General features: G+C 34.1%; 2 protein-coding genes across 7 annotated transcripts in view; one reads left to right on the forward strand and one right to left on the reverse strand.

Moving 5' to 3' along the window:
• hvcn1 (hydrogen voltage-gated channel 1) overlaps positions 1 to 15,804 on the forward strand; it is a 34,032-nt gene that overhangs the window by 12,695 nt on the left and 5,533 nt on the right. Inside the window, exon 6 of one of the 2 annotated variants that reach the window (XM_051954825.1) lies at positions 1,925 to 2,389. The exons of the other annotated variant lie outside the window; for it this stretch is intronic. Coding sequence (XP_051810785.1) covers positions 1,925 to 1,981 — 57 coding nt within the window. The 3' untranslated portion in view covers positions 1,982 to 2,389. Of the gene's footprint in view, positions 1 to 1,924; positions 2,390 to 15,804 lie in introns of those variants that run through there. 2 annotated transcript variants of the gene reach the window in all.
• The window catches only part of tctn1 (tectonic family member 1), a 47,703-nt gene that overhangs the window by 1,074 nt on the left and 30,825 nt on the right, over positions 1 to 15,804 (reverse strand). Inside the window, exons 13-14 of one of the 5 annotated variants that reach the window (XM_051954816.1) lie at positions 2,948 to 3,079; positions 2,400 to 2,674 (exon numbers count right to left, since the gene is read on the reverse strand). The exons of 2 other annotated variants lie outside the window; for them this stretch is intronic. In XM_051954816.1, coding sequence (XP_051810776.1) covers positions 2,528 to 2,674; positions 2,948 to 3,079 — 279 coding nt within the window. In that variant the 3' untranslated portion in view covers positions 2,400 to 2,527. Of the gene's footprint in view, positions 1 to 2,399; positions 2,675 to 2,947; positions 3,080 to 15,804 lie in introns of those variants that run through there. 2 more of the 5 variants (XM_051954818.1, XM_051954819.1) reach the window with 2 other exon arrangements.

The following is a 15,804-nucleotide window of genomic DNA, read 5'->3' on the forward strand; positions in this document are numbered from 1 at the left end:
ATCATAGTTTAGTATGTCGTCCAAAATATGGAGAAAAACATCATAGTTTAGTATGTCGTCCAAAATGTGACAAAAACGTCATAATTTAGTATGTCGTCCAAAATGTGGACAAAAACGTCATAGGTTAGTATGTCGTCCAAAATGTGACAAAAACGTCACAGTTTAGTATGTCGTCCAAAATGTGACAAAAACGTCACAGTTTAGTATGTCGTCCAAAATATGGAGAAAAACGTCATAGTTTAGTATGTCGTCCAAAATATGACAAAAACGTCGTAGTTTAGTATGTCGTCCAAAATGTGACAAAAACGTCATAGTTTAGTATGTCGTCCAAAATGTGACAAAAACGTCATAGTTTAGTATGTCGTCCAAAATATGACAAAAACGTCGTAGTTTAGTATGTCGTCCAAAATATGGACAAAAACGTCATAGTTTAATATGTCGTCCAAAATGTGACAAAAACGTCACAGTTTAGTATGTCGTCCAAAATATGGACAAAAACATCATAATTTAGTATGTCGTCCAAAATATGACAAAAACGTCGTAGTTTAGTATGTCATCCAAAATGTGGACAAAAACATCATAATTTAGTATGTCGTCCAAAATATGACAAAAACGTCACAGTTTAGTATGTCGTCCAAAATATGACAAAAACGTCGTAGTTTAGTATGTCGTCCAAAATATGGAGAAAAACATCAGAGTTTAGTATGTCGTCCAAAATATGGACAAAAACGTCATAGTTTAATATGTCGTCCAAAATGTGACAAAAACGTCATAGTTTAGTATGTCGTCCAAAATGTGACAAAAACATCATAGTTTAGTATGTCGTCCAAAATATGGAGAAAAACATCATAGTTTAGTATGTCGTCCAAAATATGGACAAAAACGTCATAGTTTAATATGTCGTCCAAAATATGACAAAAACGTCGTAGTTTAGTATGTCGTCCAAAATGTGGACAAAAACATCATAATTTAGTATGTCGTCCAAAATATGACAAAAACGTCACAGTTTAGTATGTCGTCCAAAATATGACAAAAACGTCGTAGTTTAGTATGTCGTCCAAAATATGGAGAAAAACATCATAGTTTAGTATGTCGTCCAAAATATGGACAAAAACGTCATAGTTTAGTATGTCGTCCAAAATGTGACAAAAACGTCACAGTTTAGTATGTCGTCCAAAATATGGAGAAAAACATCATAGTTTAGTATGTCGTCCAAAATATGACAAAAACGTCATAGTTTAATATGTCGTCCAAAATGTGACAAAAACGTCACAGTTTAGTATGTCGTCCAAAATATGACAAAAACGTCGTAGTTTAGTATGTCGTCCAAAATGTGACAAAAACATCATAGTTTAGTATGTCGTCCAAAATGTGACAAAAACGTCACAGTTTAGTATGTCGTCCAAAATATGACAAAAACGTCGTAGTTTAGTATGTCGTCCAAAATATGGAGAAAAACATCATAGTTTAGTATGTCGTCCAAAATATGGACAAAAACGTCATAGTTTAATATGTCGTCCAAAATGTGACAAAAACGTCACAGTTTAGTATGTCGTCCAAAATATGACAAAAACGTCGTAGTTTAGTATGTCGTCCAAAATGTGACAAAAACATCATAGTTTAGTATGTCGTCCAAAATGTGACAAAAACGTCACAGTTTAGTATGTCGTCCAAAATGTGACAAAAACATCATAGTTTAGTATGTCGTCCAAAATGTGACATAAACATCATAATTTAGTATGTCGTCCAAAATGTGACAAAAACATCATAGTTTAGTATGTCGTCCAAAATGTGACAAAAACATCATAATTTAGTATGTCGTCCAAAATGTGACAAAAACGTCACAGTTTAGTATCCCGTCTAACATGGGGAAAAGCTTGAAATGACGCCGAACAGTGAAGTGATTCTTCTTTCTGTCTTTTAGGCCCAAGAGAACCAGAAGCTGCAGGAACTCCTGAAGCAGCACAACATAGACTTCTAACCATCAAGCCATCTTTTGTGGAGATCTACTGTTCACCCTCATTCAGATCTTTAACTTTTCTGCACCATCTTTTTAAAAAGTGTCACTATACACTCGGTGATAAACTTTTATTTTACCCCTTGATTTCATGATCACACCTGTGGAGAGATCATCTTTTTCATCTTGTTTTTTTGAATTTGTAGATTCATATGCAGTTGTTGCTGTTTTTGTAGTCGGCAATTATGCAATGAATTATGAATATATAGAAGCTACCTGATATCATTCCATGAAGTTTAACACACCTGTAAATATGTGAAATCTTTCACAGACTGATGAATTGTACATACTAAGGCATTTACATGTGTTTAATGAGATTTCAGAATACTGTATGTTGTGTGAAACAGATTTAAGTAAATGATTGCAAAGAGCGATACATGTATGAAATAAATAAATGACTTCATTTATTAAATTGCACAAAACTCTTATGTACAGTATTTACACAATGCACAATGGCAGGTTGAGCATCTAAACAGTGGTTTCGGTGGAAATCGTAACTGGTGAGGTGGATCAGACGAAAGGAAAGAAGAAGTCGAAGGGCAGTTTGGCGTCGATGGTGGGCATGGTTCTGTAACCAGGAAGAGCAGCAGTTGACACAGGTATGAAAGCCACTGAGCTTCTGATTGGCAGGACACCACTGCCTCCAGACAACAGGTTCTGCACAAAACACACACCAGGTAGAAATATTAGACCACTTTTTTATTTCTCTGTGCTCAAGCTCCAAGTTAAAACTCAAGAGAAGCTTGTATTTTCGAGTTTGTGATGACCCCACTATTGTTCAAGTTCATCTTACTTTAAGAAGAAATTATGGGAACTTCAGATGGCCTCAGGTCTAATAGTTAGCCTGAGCAACCATTTTGAAAACTAAGCGGTAGTAGTTCTAAAAGACAACTCAGTTATAACAGCATGTTTTAAGTGAGTGAGCCTTACCAAGCTGCTGGTGTTGGTCTGGATGACTTCTTTGATGCTAACAATCTGAGCTTGAGGGTTCATCAAGGATCCATATTTGGTCCATTCAAATTCTAAATGGAGCGACAATGGGATACTGCAACTTGGTCCATCCTGTAAAGCATGATATCGGACAGTGGTATCACTAAGATCTCATAGTTTAGTATGTTGTCCAAAATATGGACAAAAATGTCATAGTCTAATATGTCATCCAAAATATGGTCAAAAACATCACAAGTTAGAGGCGCCTGTATAGCTCAAACAGTTAAGCAGGTGAACCATGTACAAGGGCTGGTCTCTGACGCAGCGGCCCGGGTTCGATTCACGCTCGCGGCCTATTGCTGAATGTCTCCCCATTTCCTGTCTATCTGTATCTCTTCTGTCAGATAAAGCCTGGAAAAGGCCAAAAAAATAATAAAAAGAAGAAAACATCATAGTTTAGTATGTCGTCCAAAATATGGACAAAAACGTCATAGTTTAATATGTCGTCCAAAATATGGACAAAAACGTCATAGTTTAGTATGTCCTCCAAAATATGGACATAAACGGCATAGGTTAGCATGTCGTCCAAAATGTGACAAAAACGTCATAGGTTAGTATGTTGTCCAAAATATGGTCAAAAACGTCATAGTTTAATATGTCGTCCAAAATGTGGACAAAAACGTCATAGTTTAATATGTCGTCCAAAATATGGACAAAAACATCATAGTTTAGTATGTCGTCCAAAATGTGGACAAAAACGTCAAAGTTTAGTATGTCGTCCAAAATATGACAAAAACGTCATAGTTTAGTATGTCGTCCAAAATGTGGACAAAAACGTCATAGTTTAATATGTCGTCCAAAATATGACAAAAACGTCATAGTTTAGTATGTCGTCCAAAATATGGACAAAAACGTCATAGTTTAGTATGTCGTCCAAAATATGACAAAAACGTCATAGTTTAATATGTCGTCCAAAATATGACAAAAACGTCATAGTTTAGTATGTCGTCCAAAATGTGGACAAAAACGTCATAGGTTAGTATGTCGTCCAAAATGTGGACAAAAACGTCATAGGTTAGTATGTCGTCCAAAATATGACAAAAACGTCATAGTTTAGTATGTCGTCCAAAATATGACAAAAACGTCATAGTTTAGTATGTCGTCCAAAATGTGGACAAAAACGTCATAGTTTAGTATGTCGTCCAAAATATGACAAAAACGTCATAGTTTAGTATGTCGTCCAAAATGTGGACAAAAACGTCATAGTTTAGTATGTCGTCCAAAATATGACAAAAACGTCATAGTTTAGTATGTCGTCCAAAATGTGGACAAAAACGTCATAGTTTAGTATGTCGTCCAAAATATGGTCAAAAACGTCACAGTTTAATATGTCATCCAAAATATGACAAAAACGTCATAGTTTAGTATGTCGTCCAAAATGTTGACAAAAACGTCATAGTTTAGTATGTCGTCCAAAATATGACAAAAACGTCATAGTTTAGTATGTCGTCCAAAATATGACAAAAACGTCAGTTTAGTATGTCGTCCAAAATATGACAAAAACGTCATAGTTTAGTATGTCGTCCAAAATATGGACAAAAACGTCATAGTTTAGTATGTCGTCCAAAATATGGACAAAAACGTCATAGTTTAGTATGTCGTCCAAAATATGACAAAAACGTCATAGTTTAATATGTCGTCCAAAATATGACAAAAACGTCATAGTTTAGTATGTCGTCCAAAATATGGACAAAAACGTCATAGTTTAGTATGTCGTCCAAAATATGACAAAAACGTCATAGTTTAATATGTCGTCCAAAATGTGACAAAAACGTCAAAGTTTAGTATGTCGTCCAAAATGTGACAAAAACGTCATAGGTTAGTATGTCGTCCAAAATATGACAAAAACGTCATAGTTTAATATGTCGTCCAAAATATGACAAAAACGTCATAGTTTAGTATGTCGTCCAAAATATGGACAAAAACGTCAAAGTTTAGTATGTCGTCCAAAATATGACAAAAACATCATAGTTTAGTATGTCGTCCAAAATGTGGACAAAAACGTCATAGTTTAATATGTCGTCCAAAATATGACAAAAACGTCATAGTTTAGTATGTCGTCCAAAATGTGGACAAAAACGTCATAGTTTAATATGTCGTCCAAAATATGACAAAAACGTCATAGTTTAGTATGTCGTCCAAAATATGGACAAAACGTCATAGTTTAGTATGTCGTCCAAAATATGACAAAAACGTCATAGTTTAATATGTCGTCCAAAATATGACAAAAACGTCATAGTTTAGTATGTCGTCCAAAATATGGACAAAAACGTCATAGTTTAGTATGTCGTCCAAAATGTGGACAAAAACGTCATAGTTTAGTATGTCGTCCAAAATGTGGACAAAAACGTCATAGTTTAGTATGTCGTCCAAAATGTGGACAAAAACGTCATAGGTTAGTATGTCGTCCAAAATATGGACAAAAACGTCATAGTTTAATATGTCGTCCAAAATGTGACAAAAACGACATCGGTTAGTATGTCGTCCAAAAGGTGACAAAAACGTCATAGGTTAGTATGTCGTCCAAAATATGACAAAAACGTCATAGTTTAATATGTCGTCCAAAATATGACAAAAACGTCATAGTTTAGTATGTCGTCCAAAATATGGACAAAAACGTCAAAGTTTAGTATGTCGTCCAAAATATGACAAAAACATCATAGTTTAGTATGTCGTCCAAAATATGGACAAAAACGTCATAGTTTAGTATGTCGTCCAAAATATGACAAAAACGTCATAGTTTAGTATGTCGTCCAAAATGTGGACAAAAACGTCATAGTTTAGTATGTCGTCCAAAATGTGGACAAAAACGTCATAGGTTAGTATGTCGTCCAAAATGTGGACAAAAACGTCATAGGTTAGTATGTCGTCCAAAATATGGAGAAAAACATCATAGTTTAGTATGTCGTCCAAAATATGTCAAAAACGTCACAGTTGAGTATGTCGTCCAAAATATGACAAAAACGTCATAGTTTAGTATGTCGTCCAAAATGTGGACAAAAACGTCATAGTTTAGTATGTCGTCCAAAATGTGGACAAAAACGTCATAGTTTAGTATGTTGTCCAAAATGTGACATAAACGTCATAGGTTAGTATGTCGTCCAAAATATGGAGAAAAACATCATAGTTTAGTATGTCGTCCAAAATATGGACAAAAACGTCATAATTTAGTATGTTGTCCAAAATATGGTCAAAAATATCATAGTTTAGTATGTTGTCCAAAATGTGACATAAACGTCATAGGTTAGTATGTCGTCCAAAATATGGACAAAAACATCATAGTTTAGTATGTCGTCCAAAATATGGACAAAAACGTCATAGTTTAGTATGTCGTCCAAAATATGGTCAAAAACGTCATAGTTTAGTATGTCGTCCAAAATATGGACAAAAACGTCATAGTTTAATATGTCGTCCAAAATATGGTCAAAAACGTCATAGTTTAATATGTCGTCCAAAATGTGGACAAAAACGTCATAGTTTAGTATGTCGTCCAAAATGTGACAAAAACGTCATAGTTTTGTATGTCGTCCAAAATATGGACAAAAACGTCATAGTTTAGTATGTCATCCAAAATATGGTCAAAAACGTCATAGTTTAATATGTCGTCCAAAATGTGGACAAAAACGTCATAGGTTAGTATGTCGTCCAAAATATGGAGAAAAACATCATAGTTTAGTATGTCGTCCAAAATGTGGACAAAAACGTCATAGTTTAGTATGTCGTCCAAAATATGGACAAAAACGTCATAATTTAGTATGTCATCCAAAATATGGTCAAAAATATCATAGTTTAGTATGTTGTCCAAAATGTGACATAAACGTCATAGGTTAGTATGTCGTCCAAAATATGGACAAAAACATCATAGTTTAGTATGTCGTCCAAAATATGGACAAAAACGTCATAGTTTAGTATGTCGTCCAAAATATGGTCAAAAACGTCATAGTTTAGTATGTCGTCCAAAATATGGACAAAAACGTCATAGTTTAATATGTCGTCCAAAATATGGAGAAAAACGTCATAGTTTAATATGTCGTCCAAAATATGGACAAAAACGTCATAGTTTAATATGTCGTCCAAAATATGGACAAAAACGTCATAGTTTAGTATGTCCTCCAAAATATGGACATAAACGGCATAGGTTAGCATGTCGTCCAAAATGTGACAAAAACGTCATAGGTTAGTATGTTGTCCAAAATATGGTCAAAAACGTCATAGTTTAGTATGTCGTCCAAAATATGGACAAAAATGTCATAGTCTAATATGTCATCCAAAATATGGTCAAAAACATCACAAGTTAGAGGCGCCTGTATAGCTCAAACAGTTAAGCAGGTGAACCATGTACAAGGGCTGGTCTCTGACGCAGCGGCCCGGGTTCGATTCACGCTCGCGGCCTATTGCTGAATGTCTCCCCATTTCCTGTCTATCTGTATCTCTTCTGTCAGATAAAGCCTGGAAAAGGCCAAAAAAATAATAAAAAGAAGAAAACATCATAGTTTAGTATGTCGTCCAAAATATGGAGAAAAACGTCATAGTTTAATATGTCGTCAAAAATATGGACAAAAACGTCATAGTTTAGTATGTCCTCCAAAATATGGACATAAACGGCATAGGTTAGCATGTCGTCCAAAATGTGACAAAAACGTCATAGGTTAGCATGTTGTCCAAAATATGGTCAAAAACGTCATAGTTTAATATGTCGTCCAAAATGTGGACAAAAACGTCATAGTTTAATATGTCGTCCAAATATGGACAAAAATGTCATAGTTTAGTATGTCATCCAAAATGTGGACAAAAACGTCATAGTTTAGTATGTCGTCCAAAATGTGACAAAAACGTCATAGTTTAGTATGTCGTCCAAAATGTGACATAAACGTCATAGTTTAGTATGTCGTCCAAAATATGGACAAAAACGTCATAGTTTAGTATGTCGTCCAAAATGTGACAAAAACGTCATAGTTTAGTATGTCGTCCAAAATGTGGACAAAAACGTCATAGTTTAGTATGTCGTCCAAAATATGGTCAAAAACTTCATAGTTTAATATGTCGTCCAAAATATGGACAAAAACGTCAAAGTTTAGTATGTCGTCCAAAATATGACAAAAACATCATAGTTTAGTATGTCGTCCAAAATATGGACAAAAATGTCATAGTTTAGTATGTCGTCCAAAATATGACAAAAACGTCATAGTTTAGTATGTCGTCCAAAATGTGGACAAAAACGTCATAGTTTAGTATGTCGTCCAAAATGTGGACAAAAACGTCATAGGTTAGTATGTCGTCCAAAATGTGACAAAAACGTCATAGTTTAGTATGTCGTCCAAAATGTGGACAAAAACGTCATAGTTTAGTATGTCGTCCAAAATATGACAAAAACGTCATAGTTTAGTATGTCGTCCAAAATATGGACAAAAACGTCAAAGTTTAGTATGTCGTCCAAAATATGACAAAACATCATAGTTTAGTATGTCGTCAAAAATATGGACAAAAACGTCATAGTTTAGTATGTCGTCCAAAATATGACAAAAACGTCATAGTTTAGTATGTCGTCCAAAATGTGGACAAAAACGTCATAGTTTAGTATGTCGTCCAAAATGTGGACAAAAACGTCATAGGTTAGTATGTCGTCCAAAATGTGGACAAAAACGTCATAGGTTAGTATGTCGTCCAAAATATGGAGAAAAACATCATAGTTTAGTATGTCGTCCAAAATATGTCAAAAACGTCACAGTTGAGTATGTCGTCCAAAATATGACAAAAACGTCATAGTTTAGTATGTCGTCCAAAATGTGGACAAAAACGTCATAGTTTAGTATGTCGTCCAAAATGTGGACAAAAACGTCATAGTTTAGTATGTTGTCCAAAATGTGACATAAACGTCATAGGTTAGTATGTCGTCCAAAATATGGAGAAAAACATCATAGTTTAGTATGTCGTCCAAAATATGGACAAAAACGTCATAATTTAGTATGTTGTCCAAAATATGGTCAAAAATATCATAGTTTAGTATGTTGTCCAAAATGTGACATAAACGTCATAGGTTAGTATGTCGTCCAAAATATGGACAAAAACATCATAGTTTAGTATGTCGTCCAAAATATGGACAAAAACGTCATAGTTTAGTATGTCGTCCAAAATATGGTCAAAAACGTCATAGTTTAGTATGTCGTCCAAAATATGGACAAAAACGTCATAGTTTAATATGTCGTCCAAAATATGGTCAAAAACGTCATAGTTTAATATGTCGTCCAAAATGTGGACAAAAACGTCATAGTTTAGTATGTCGTCCAAAATATGGACAAAAACGTCAAAGTTTAGTATGTCGTCCAAAATATGACAAAAACATCATAGTTTAGTATGTCGTCCAAAATATGGACAAAAACGTCATAGTTTAGTATGTCGTCCAAAATATGACAAAAACGTCATAGTTTAGTATGTCGTCCAAAATGTGGACAAAAACGTCATAGTTTAGTATGTCGTCCAAAATGTGGACAAAAACGTCATAGGTTAGTATGTCGTCCAAAATGTGGACAAAAACGTCATAGGTTAGTATGTCGTCCAAAATATGGAGAAAAACATCATAGTTTAGTATGTCGTCCAAAATATGTCAAAAACGTCACAGGTGAGTATGTCGTCCAAAATATGACAAAAACGTCATAGTTTAGTATGTCGTCCAAAATGTGGACAAAAACGTCATAGTTTAGTATGTCGTCCAAAATGTGGACAAAAACGTCATAGTTTAGTATGTTGTCCAAAATGTGACATAAACGTCATAGGTTAGTATGTCGTCCAAAATATGGAGAAAAACATCATAGTTTAGTATGTCGTCCAAAATATGGACAAAAACGTCATAATTTAGTATGTTGTCCAAAATATGGTCAAAAATATCATAGTTTAGTATGTTGTCCAAAATGTGACATAAACGTCATAGGTTAGTATGTCGTCCAAAATATGGACAAAAACATCATAGTTTAGTATGTCGTCCAAAATATGGACAAAAACGTCATAGTTTAGTATGTCGTCCAAAATATGGTCAAAAACGTCATAGTTTAGTATGTCGTCCAAAATATGGACAAAAACGTCATAGTTTAATATGTCGTCCAAAATATGGTCAAAAACGTCATAGTTTAATATGTCGTCCAAAATGTGGACAAAAACGTCATAGTTTAGTATGTCGTCCAAAATGTGACAAAAACGTCATAGTTTTGTATGTCGTCCAAAATATGGACAAAAACGTCATAGTTTAGTATGTCATCTAAAATATGGTCAAAAACGTCATAGTTTAATATGTCGTCCAAAATGTGGACAAAAACGTCATAGGTTAGTATGTCGTCCAAAATATGGAGAAAAACATCATAGTTTAGTATGTCGTCCAAAATGTGGACAAAAACGTCATAGTTTAGTATGTCGTCCAAAATATGGACAAAAACGTCATAATTTAGTATGTCATCCAAAATATGGTCAAAAATATCATAGTTTAGTATGTTGTCCAAAATGTGACATAAACGTCATAGGTTAGTATGTCGTCCAAAATATGGACAAAAACATCATAGTTTAGTATGTCGTCCAAAATATGGACAAAAACGTCATAGTTTAGTATGTCGTCCAAAATATGGTCAAAAACGTCATAGTTTAGTATGTCGTCCAAAATATGGACAAAAACGTCATAGTTTAATATGTCGTCCAAAATATGGAGAAAAACGTCATAGTTTAATATGTCGTCCAAAATATGGACAAAACGTCATAGTTTAATATGTCGTCCAAAATATGGACAAAAACGTCATAGTTTAGTATGTCCTCCAAAATATGGACATAAACGGCATAGGTTAGCATGTCGTCCAAAATGTGACAAAAACGTCATAGGTTAGTATGTTGTCCAAAATATGGTCAAAAACGTCATAGTTTAGTATGTCGTCCAAAATATGGACAAAAATGTCATAGTCTAATATGTCATCCAAAATATGGTCAAAAACATCACAAGTTAGAGGCGCCTGTATAGCTCAAACAGTTAAGCAGGTGAACCATGTACAAGGGCTGGTCTCTGACGCAGCGGCCCGGTTTCGATTCACGCTCGCGGCCTATTGCTGAATGTCTCCCCATTTCCTGTCTATCTGTATCTCTTCTGTCAGATAAAGCCTGGAAAAGGCCAAAAAATAATAAAAAGAAGAAAACATCATAGTTTAGTATGTCGTCCAAAATATGGAGAAAAACGTCATAGTTTAATATGTCGTCCAAAATATGGACAAAAACGTCATAGTTTAATATGTCGTCAAAAATATGGACAAAAACGTCATAGTTTAGTATGTCCTCCAAAATATGGACATAAACGGCATAGGTTAGCATGTCGTCCAAAATGTGACAAAAACGTCATAGGTTAGTATGTTGTCCAAAATATGGTCAAAAACGTCATAGTTTAATATGTCGTCCAAAATGTGGACAAAAACGTCATAGTTTAATATGTCGTCCAAAATATGGACAAAAATGTCATAGTTTAGTATGTCATCCAAAATGTGGACAAAAACGTCATAGTTTAGTATGTCGTCCAAAATGTGACAAAAACGTCATAGTTTAGTATGTCGTCCAAAATGTGACATAAACGTCATAGTTAGTATGTCGTCCAAAATATGGACAAAAACGTCATAGTTTAGTATGTCGTCCAAAATGTGACAAAAACGTCATAGTTTAGTATGTCGTCCAAAATGTGGACAAAAACGTCATAGGTTAGTATGTCGTCCAAAATGTGACAAAAACGTCATAGTTTAGTATGTCGTCCAAAATGTGGACAAAAACGTCATAGTTTAGTATGTCGTCCAAAATATGACAAAAACGTCATAGTTTAGTATGTCGTCCAAAATATGGACAAAAACGTCAAAGTTTAGTATGTCGTCCAAAATATGACAAAAACATCATAGTTTAGTATGTCGTCCAAAATATGGACAAAAACGTCATAGTTTAGTATGTCGTCCAAAATATGACAAAAACGTCATAGTTTAGTATGTCGTCCAAAATGTGGACAAAAACGTCATAGTTTAGTATGTCGTCCAAAATGTGGACAAAAACGTCATAGGTTAGTATGTCGTCCAAAATGTGGACAAAAACGTCATAGGTTAGTATGTCGTCCAAAATATGGAGAAAAACATCATAGTTTAGTATGTCGTCCAAAATATGTCAAAAACGTCACAGTTGAGTATGTCGTCCAAAATATGACAAAAACGTCATAGTTTAGTATGTCGTCCAAAATGTGGACAAAAACGTCATAGTTTAGTATGTCGTCCAAAATGTGGACAAAAACGTCATAGTTTAGTATGTTGTCCAAAATGTGACATAAACGTCATAGGTTAGTATGTCGTCCAAATATGGAGAAAACATCATAGTTTAGTATGTCGTCCAAAATATGGACAAAAACGTCATAATTTAGTATGTTGTCCAAAATATGGTCAAAAATATCATAGTTTAGTATGTTGTCCAAAATGTGACATAACGTCATAGGTTAGTATGTCGTCCAAAATATGGACAAAAACATCATAGTTTAGTATGTCGTCCAAAATATGGACAAAAACGTCATAGTTTAGTATGTCGTCCAAAATATGGTCAAAACGTCATAGTTTAGTATGTCGTCCAAAATATGGACAAAAACGTCATAGTTTAATATGTCGTCCAAAATATGGTCAAAAACGTCATAGTTTAATATGTCGTCCAAAATGTGGACAAAAACGTCATAGTTTAGTATGTCGTCCAAAATATGGACAAAAACGTCAAAGTTCAGTATGTCGTCCAAAATATGACAAAAACATCATAGTTTAGTATGTCGTCCAAAATATGGACAAAAACGTCATAGTTTAGTATGTCGTCCAAAATATGACAAAAACGTCATAGTTTAGTATGTCGTCCAAAATGTGGACAAAAACGTCATAGTTTAGTATGTCGTCTAAAATGTGGACAAAAACGTCATAGGTTAGTATGTCGTCCAAAATGTGGACAAAAACGTCATTAGGTTAGTATGTCGTCCAAAATATGGAGAAAAACATCATAGTTTAGTATGTCGTCCAAAATATGTCAAAAACGTCACAGTTGAGTATGTCGTCCAAAATATGACAAAAACGTCATAGTTTAGTATGTCGTCCAAAATGTGGACAAAAACGTCATAGTTTAGTATGTCGTCCAAAATGTGGACAAAAACGTCATAGTTTAGTATGTTGTCCAAAATGTGACATAAACGTCATAGGTTAGTATGTCGTCCAAAATATGGAGAAAAACATCATAGTTTAGTATGTCGTCCAAATATGGACAAAAACGTCATAATTTAGTATGTTGTCCAAAATATGGTCAAAAATATCATAGTTTAGTATGTTGTCCAAAATGTGACATAAACGTCATAGGTTAGTATGTCGTCCAAAATATGGACAAAAACATCATAGTTTAGTATGTCGTCCAAAATATGGACAAAAACGTCATAGTTTAGTATGTCGTCCAAAATATGGTCAAAAACGTCATAGTTTAGTATGTCGTCCAAAATATGGACAAAAACGTCATAGTTTAATATGTCGTCCAAAATATGGTCAAAAACGTCATAGTTTAATATGTCGTCCAAAATGTGGACAAAAACGTCATAGTTTAGTATGTCGTCCAAAATGTGACAAAAACGTCATAGTTTTGTATGTCGTCCAAAATATGGACAAAAACGTCATAGTTTAGTATGTCATCCAAAATATGGTCAAAAACGTCATAGTTTAATATGTCGTCCAAAATGTGGACAAAAACGTCATAGGTTAGTATGTCGTCCAAAATATGGAGAAAACATCATAGTTTAGTATGTCGTCCAAAATGTGGACAAAAACGTCATAGTTTAGTATGTCGTCCAAAATATGGACAAAAACGTCATAATTTAGTATGTCATCCAAAATATGGTCAAAAATATCATAGTTTAGTATGTTGTCCAAAATGTGACATAAACGTCATAGGTTAGTATGTCGTCCAAAATATGGACAAAAACATCATAGTTTAGTATGTCGTCCAAAATATGGACAAAAACGTCATAGTTTAGTATGTCGTCCAAAATATGGTCAAAAACGTCATAGTTTAGTATGTCGTCCAAAATATGGACAAAAACGTCATAGTTTAATATGTCGTCCAAAATATGGAGAAAAACGTCATAGTTTAATATGTCGTCCAAAATATGGACAAAAACGTCATAGTTTAATATGTCGTCCAAAATATGGACAAAAACGTCATAGTTTAGTATGTCCTCCAAAATATGGACATAAACGGCATAGGTTAGCATGTCGTCCAAAATGTGACAAAAACGTCATAGGTTAGTATGTTGTCCAAAATATGGTCAAAAACGTCATAGTTTAGTATGTCGTCCAAAATATGGACAAAAATGTCATAGTCTAATATGTCATCCAAAATATGGTCAAAAACATCACAAGTTAGAGGCGCCTGTATAGCTCAAACAGTTAAGCAGGTGAACCATGTACAAGGGCTGGTCTCTGACGCAGCGGCCCGGTTTCGATTCACGCTCGCGGCCTATTGCTGAATGTCTCCCCATTTCCTGTCTATCTGTATCTCTTCTGTCAGATAAAGCCTGGAAAAGGCCAAAAAAATAATAAAAAGAAGAAAACATCATAGTTTAGTATGTCGTCCAAAATATGGAGAAAAACGTCATAGTTTAATATGTCGTCCAAAATATGGACAAAAACGTCATAGTTTAATATGTCGTCAAAAATATGGACAAAAACGTCATAGTTTAGTATGTCCTCCAAAATATGGACATAAACGGCATAGGTTAGCATGTCGTCCAAAATGTGACAAAAACGTCATAGGTTAGTATGTTGTCCAAAATATGGTCAAAAACGTCATAGTTTAATATGTCGTCCAAAATGTGGACAAAAACGTCATAGTTTAATATGTCGTCCAAAATATGGACAAAAATGTCATAGTTTAGTATGTCATCCAAAATGTGGACAAAAACGTCATAGTTTAGTATGTCGTCGAAAATGTGACAAAAACGTCATAGTTTAGTATGTCGTCCAAAATGTGACATAAACGTCATAGTTTAGTATGTCGTCCAAAATATGGACAAAAACGTCATAGTTTAGTATGTCGTCCAAAATGTGACAAAAACGTCATAGTTTAGTATGTCGTCCAAAATGTGGACAAAAACGTCATAGTTTAGTATGTCGTCCAAAATATGGTCAAAAACGTCATAGTTTAATATGTCGTCCAAAATGTGGACAAAAACGTCATAGTTTAATATGTCGTCCAAAATGTGGACAAAAACGTCATAGTTTAGTATGTCGTCCAAAATGTGGACAAAAACGTCATAGTTTAATATGTCATCCAAAATGTGGACAAAAACGTCATAGTTTAATATGTCGTCCAAAATATGACGAAAACGTCATAGTTTAGTATGTCGTCCAAAATGTGGACAAAAACGTCATAGTTTAGTATGTCGTCCAAAATATGGTCAAAAACGTCATAGTTTAATATGTCGTCCAAAATATGGTCAAAAACGTCATAGTTTAATATGTCGTCCAAAATGTGGACAAAAACGTCATAGTTTAGTATTTCGTCAAATATGGTCAAAAACGTCATAGTTTAATATGTCGTCCAAAATATGGTCAAAAACGTCATAGTTTAATATGTCGTCCACAATATGACAAAAACGTCATAGTTTAGTATTTCGTCCAAAATGTGGACAAAAACGTCATAGTTTAGTATGTCGTCCAAAATGTGACAAAAACGTCATAGTTTAGTATGTCGTCCAAAATATGGACAAAAACGTCATAGTTTAATATGTC

The sequence above is a fragment of the Acanthochromis polyacanthus genome, chromosome 10 (assembly GCF_021347895.1).
Source record: "Acanthochromis polyacanthus isolate Apoly-LR-REF ecotype Palm Island chromosome 10, KAUST_Apoly_ChrSc, whole genome shotgun sequence".
NCBI classification, from domain to species: domain Eukaryota; kingdom Metazoa; phylum Chordata; class Actinopteri; family Pomacentridae; genus Acanthochromis; species Acanthochromis polyacanthus.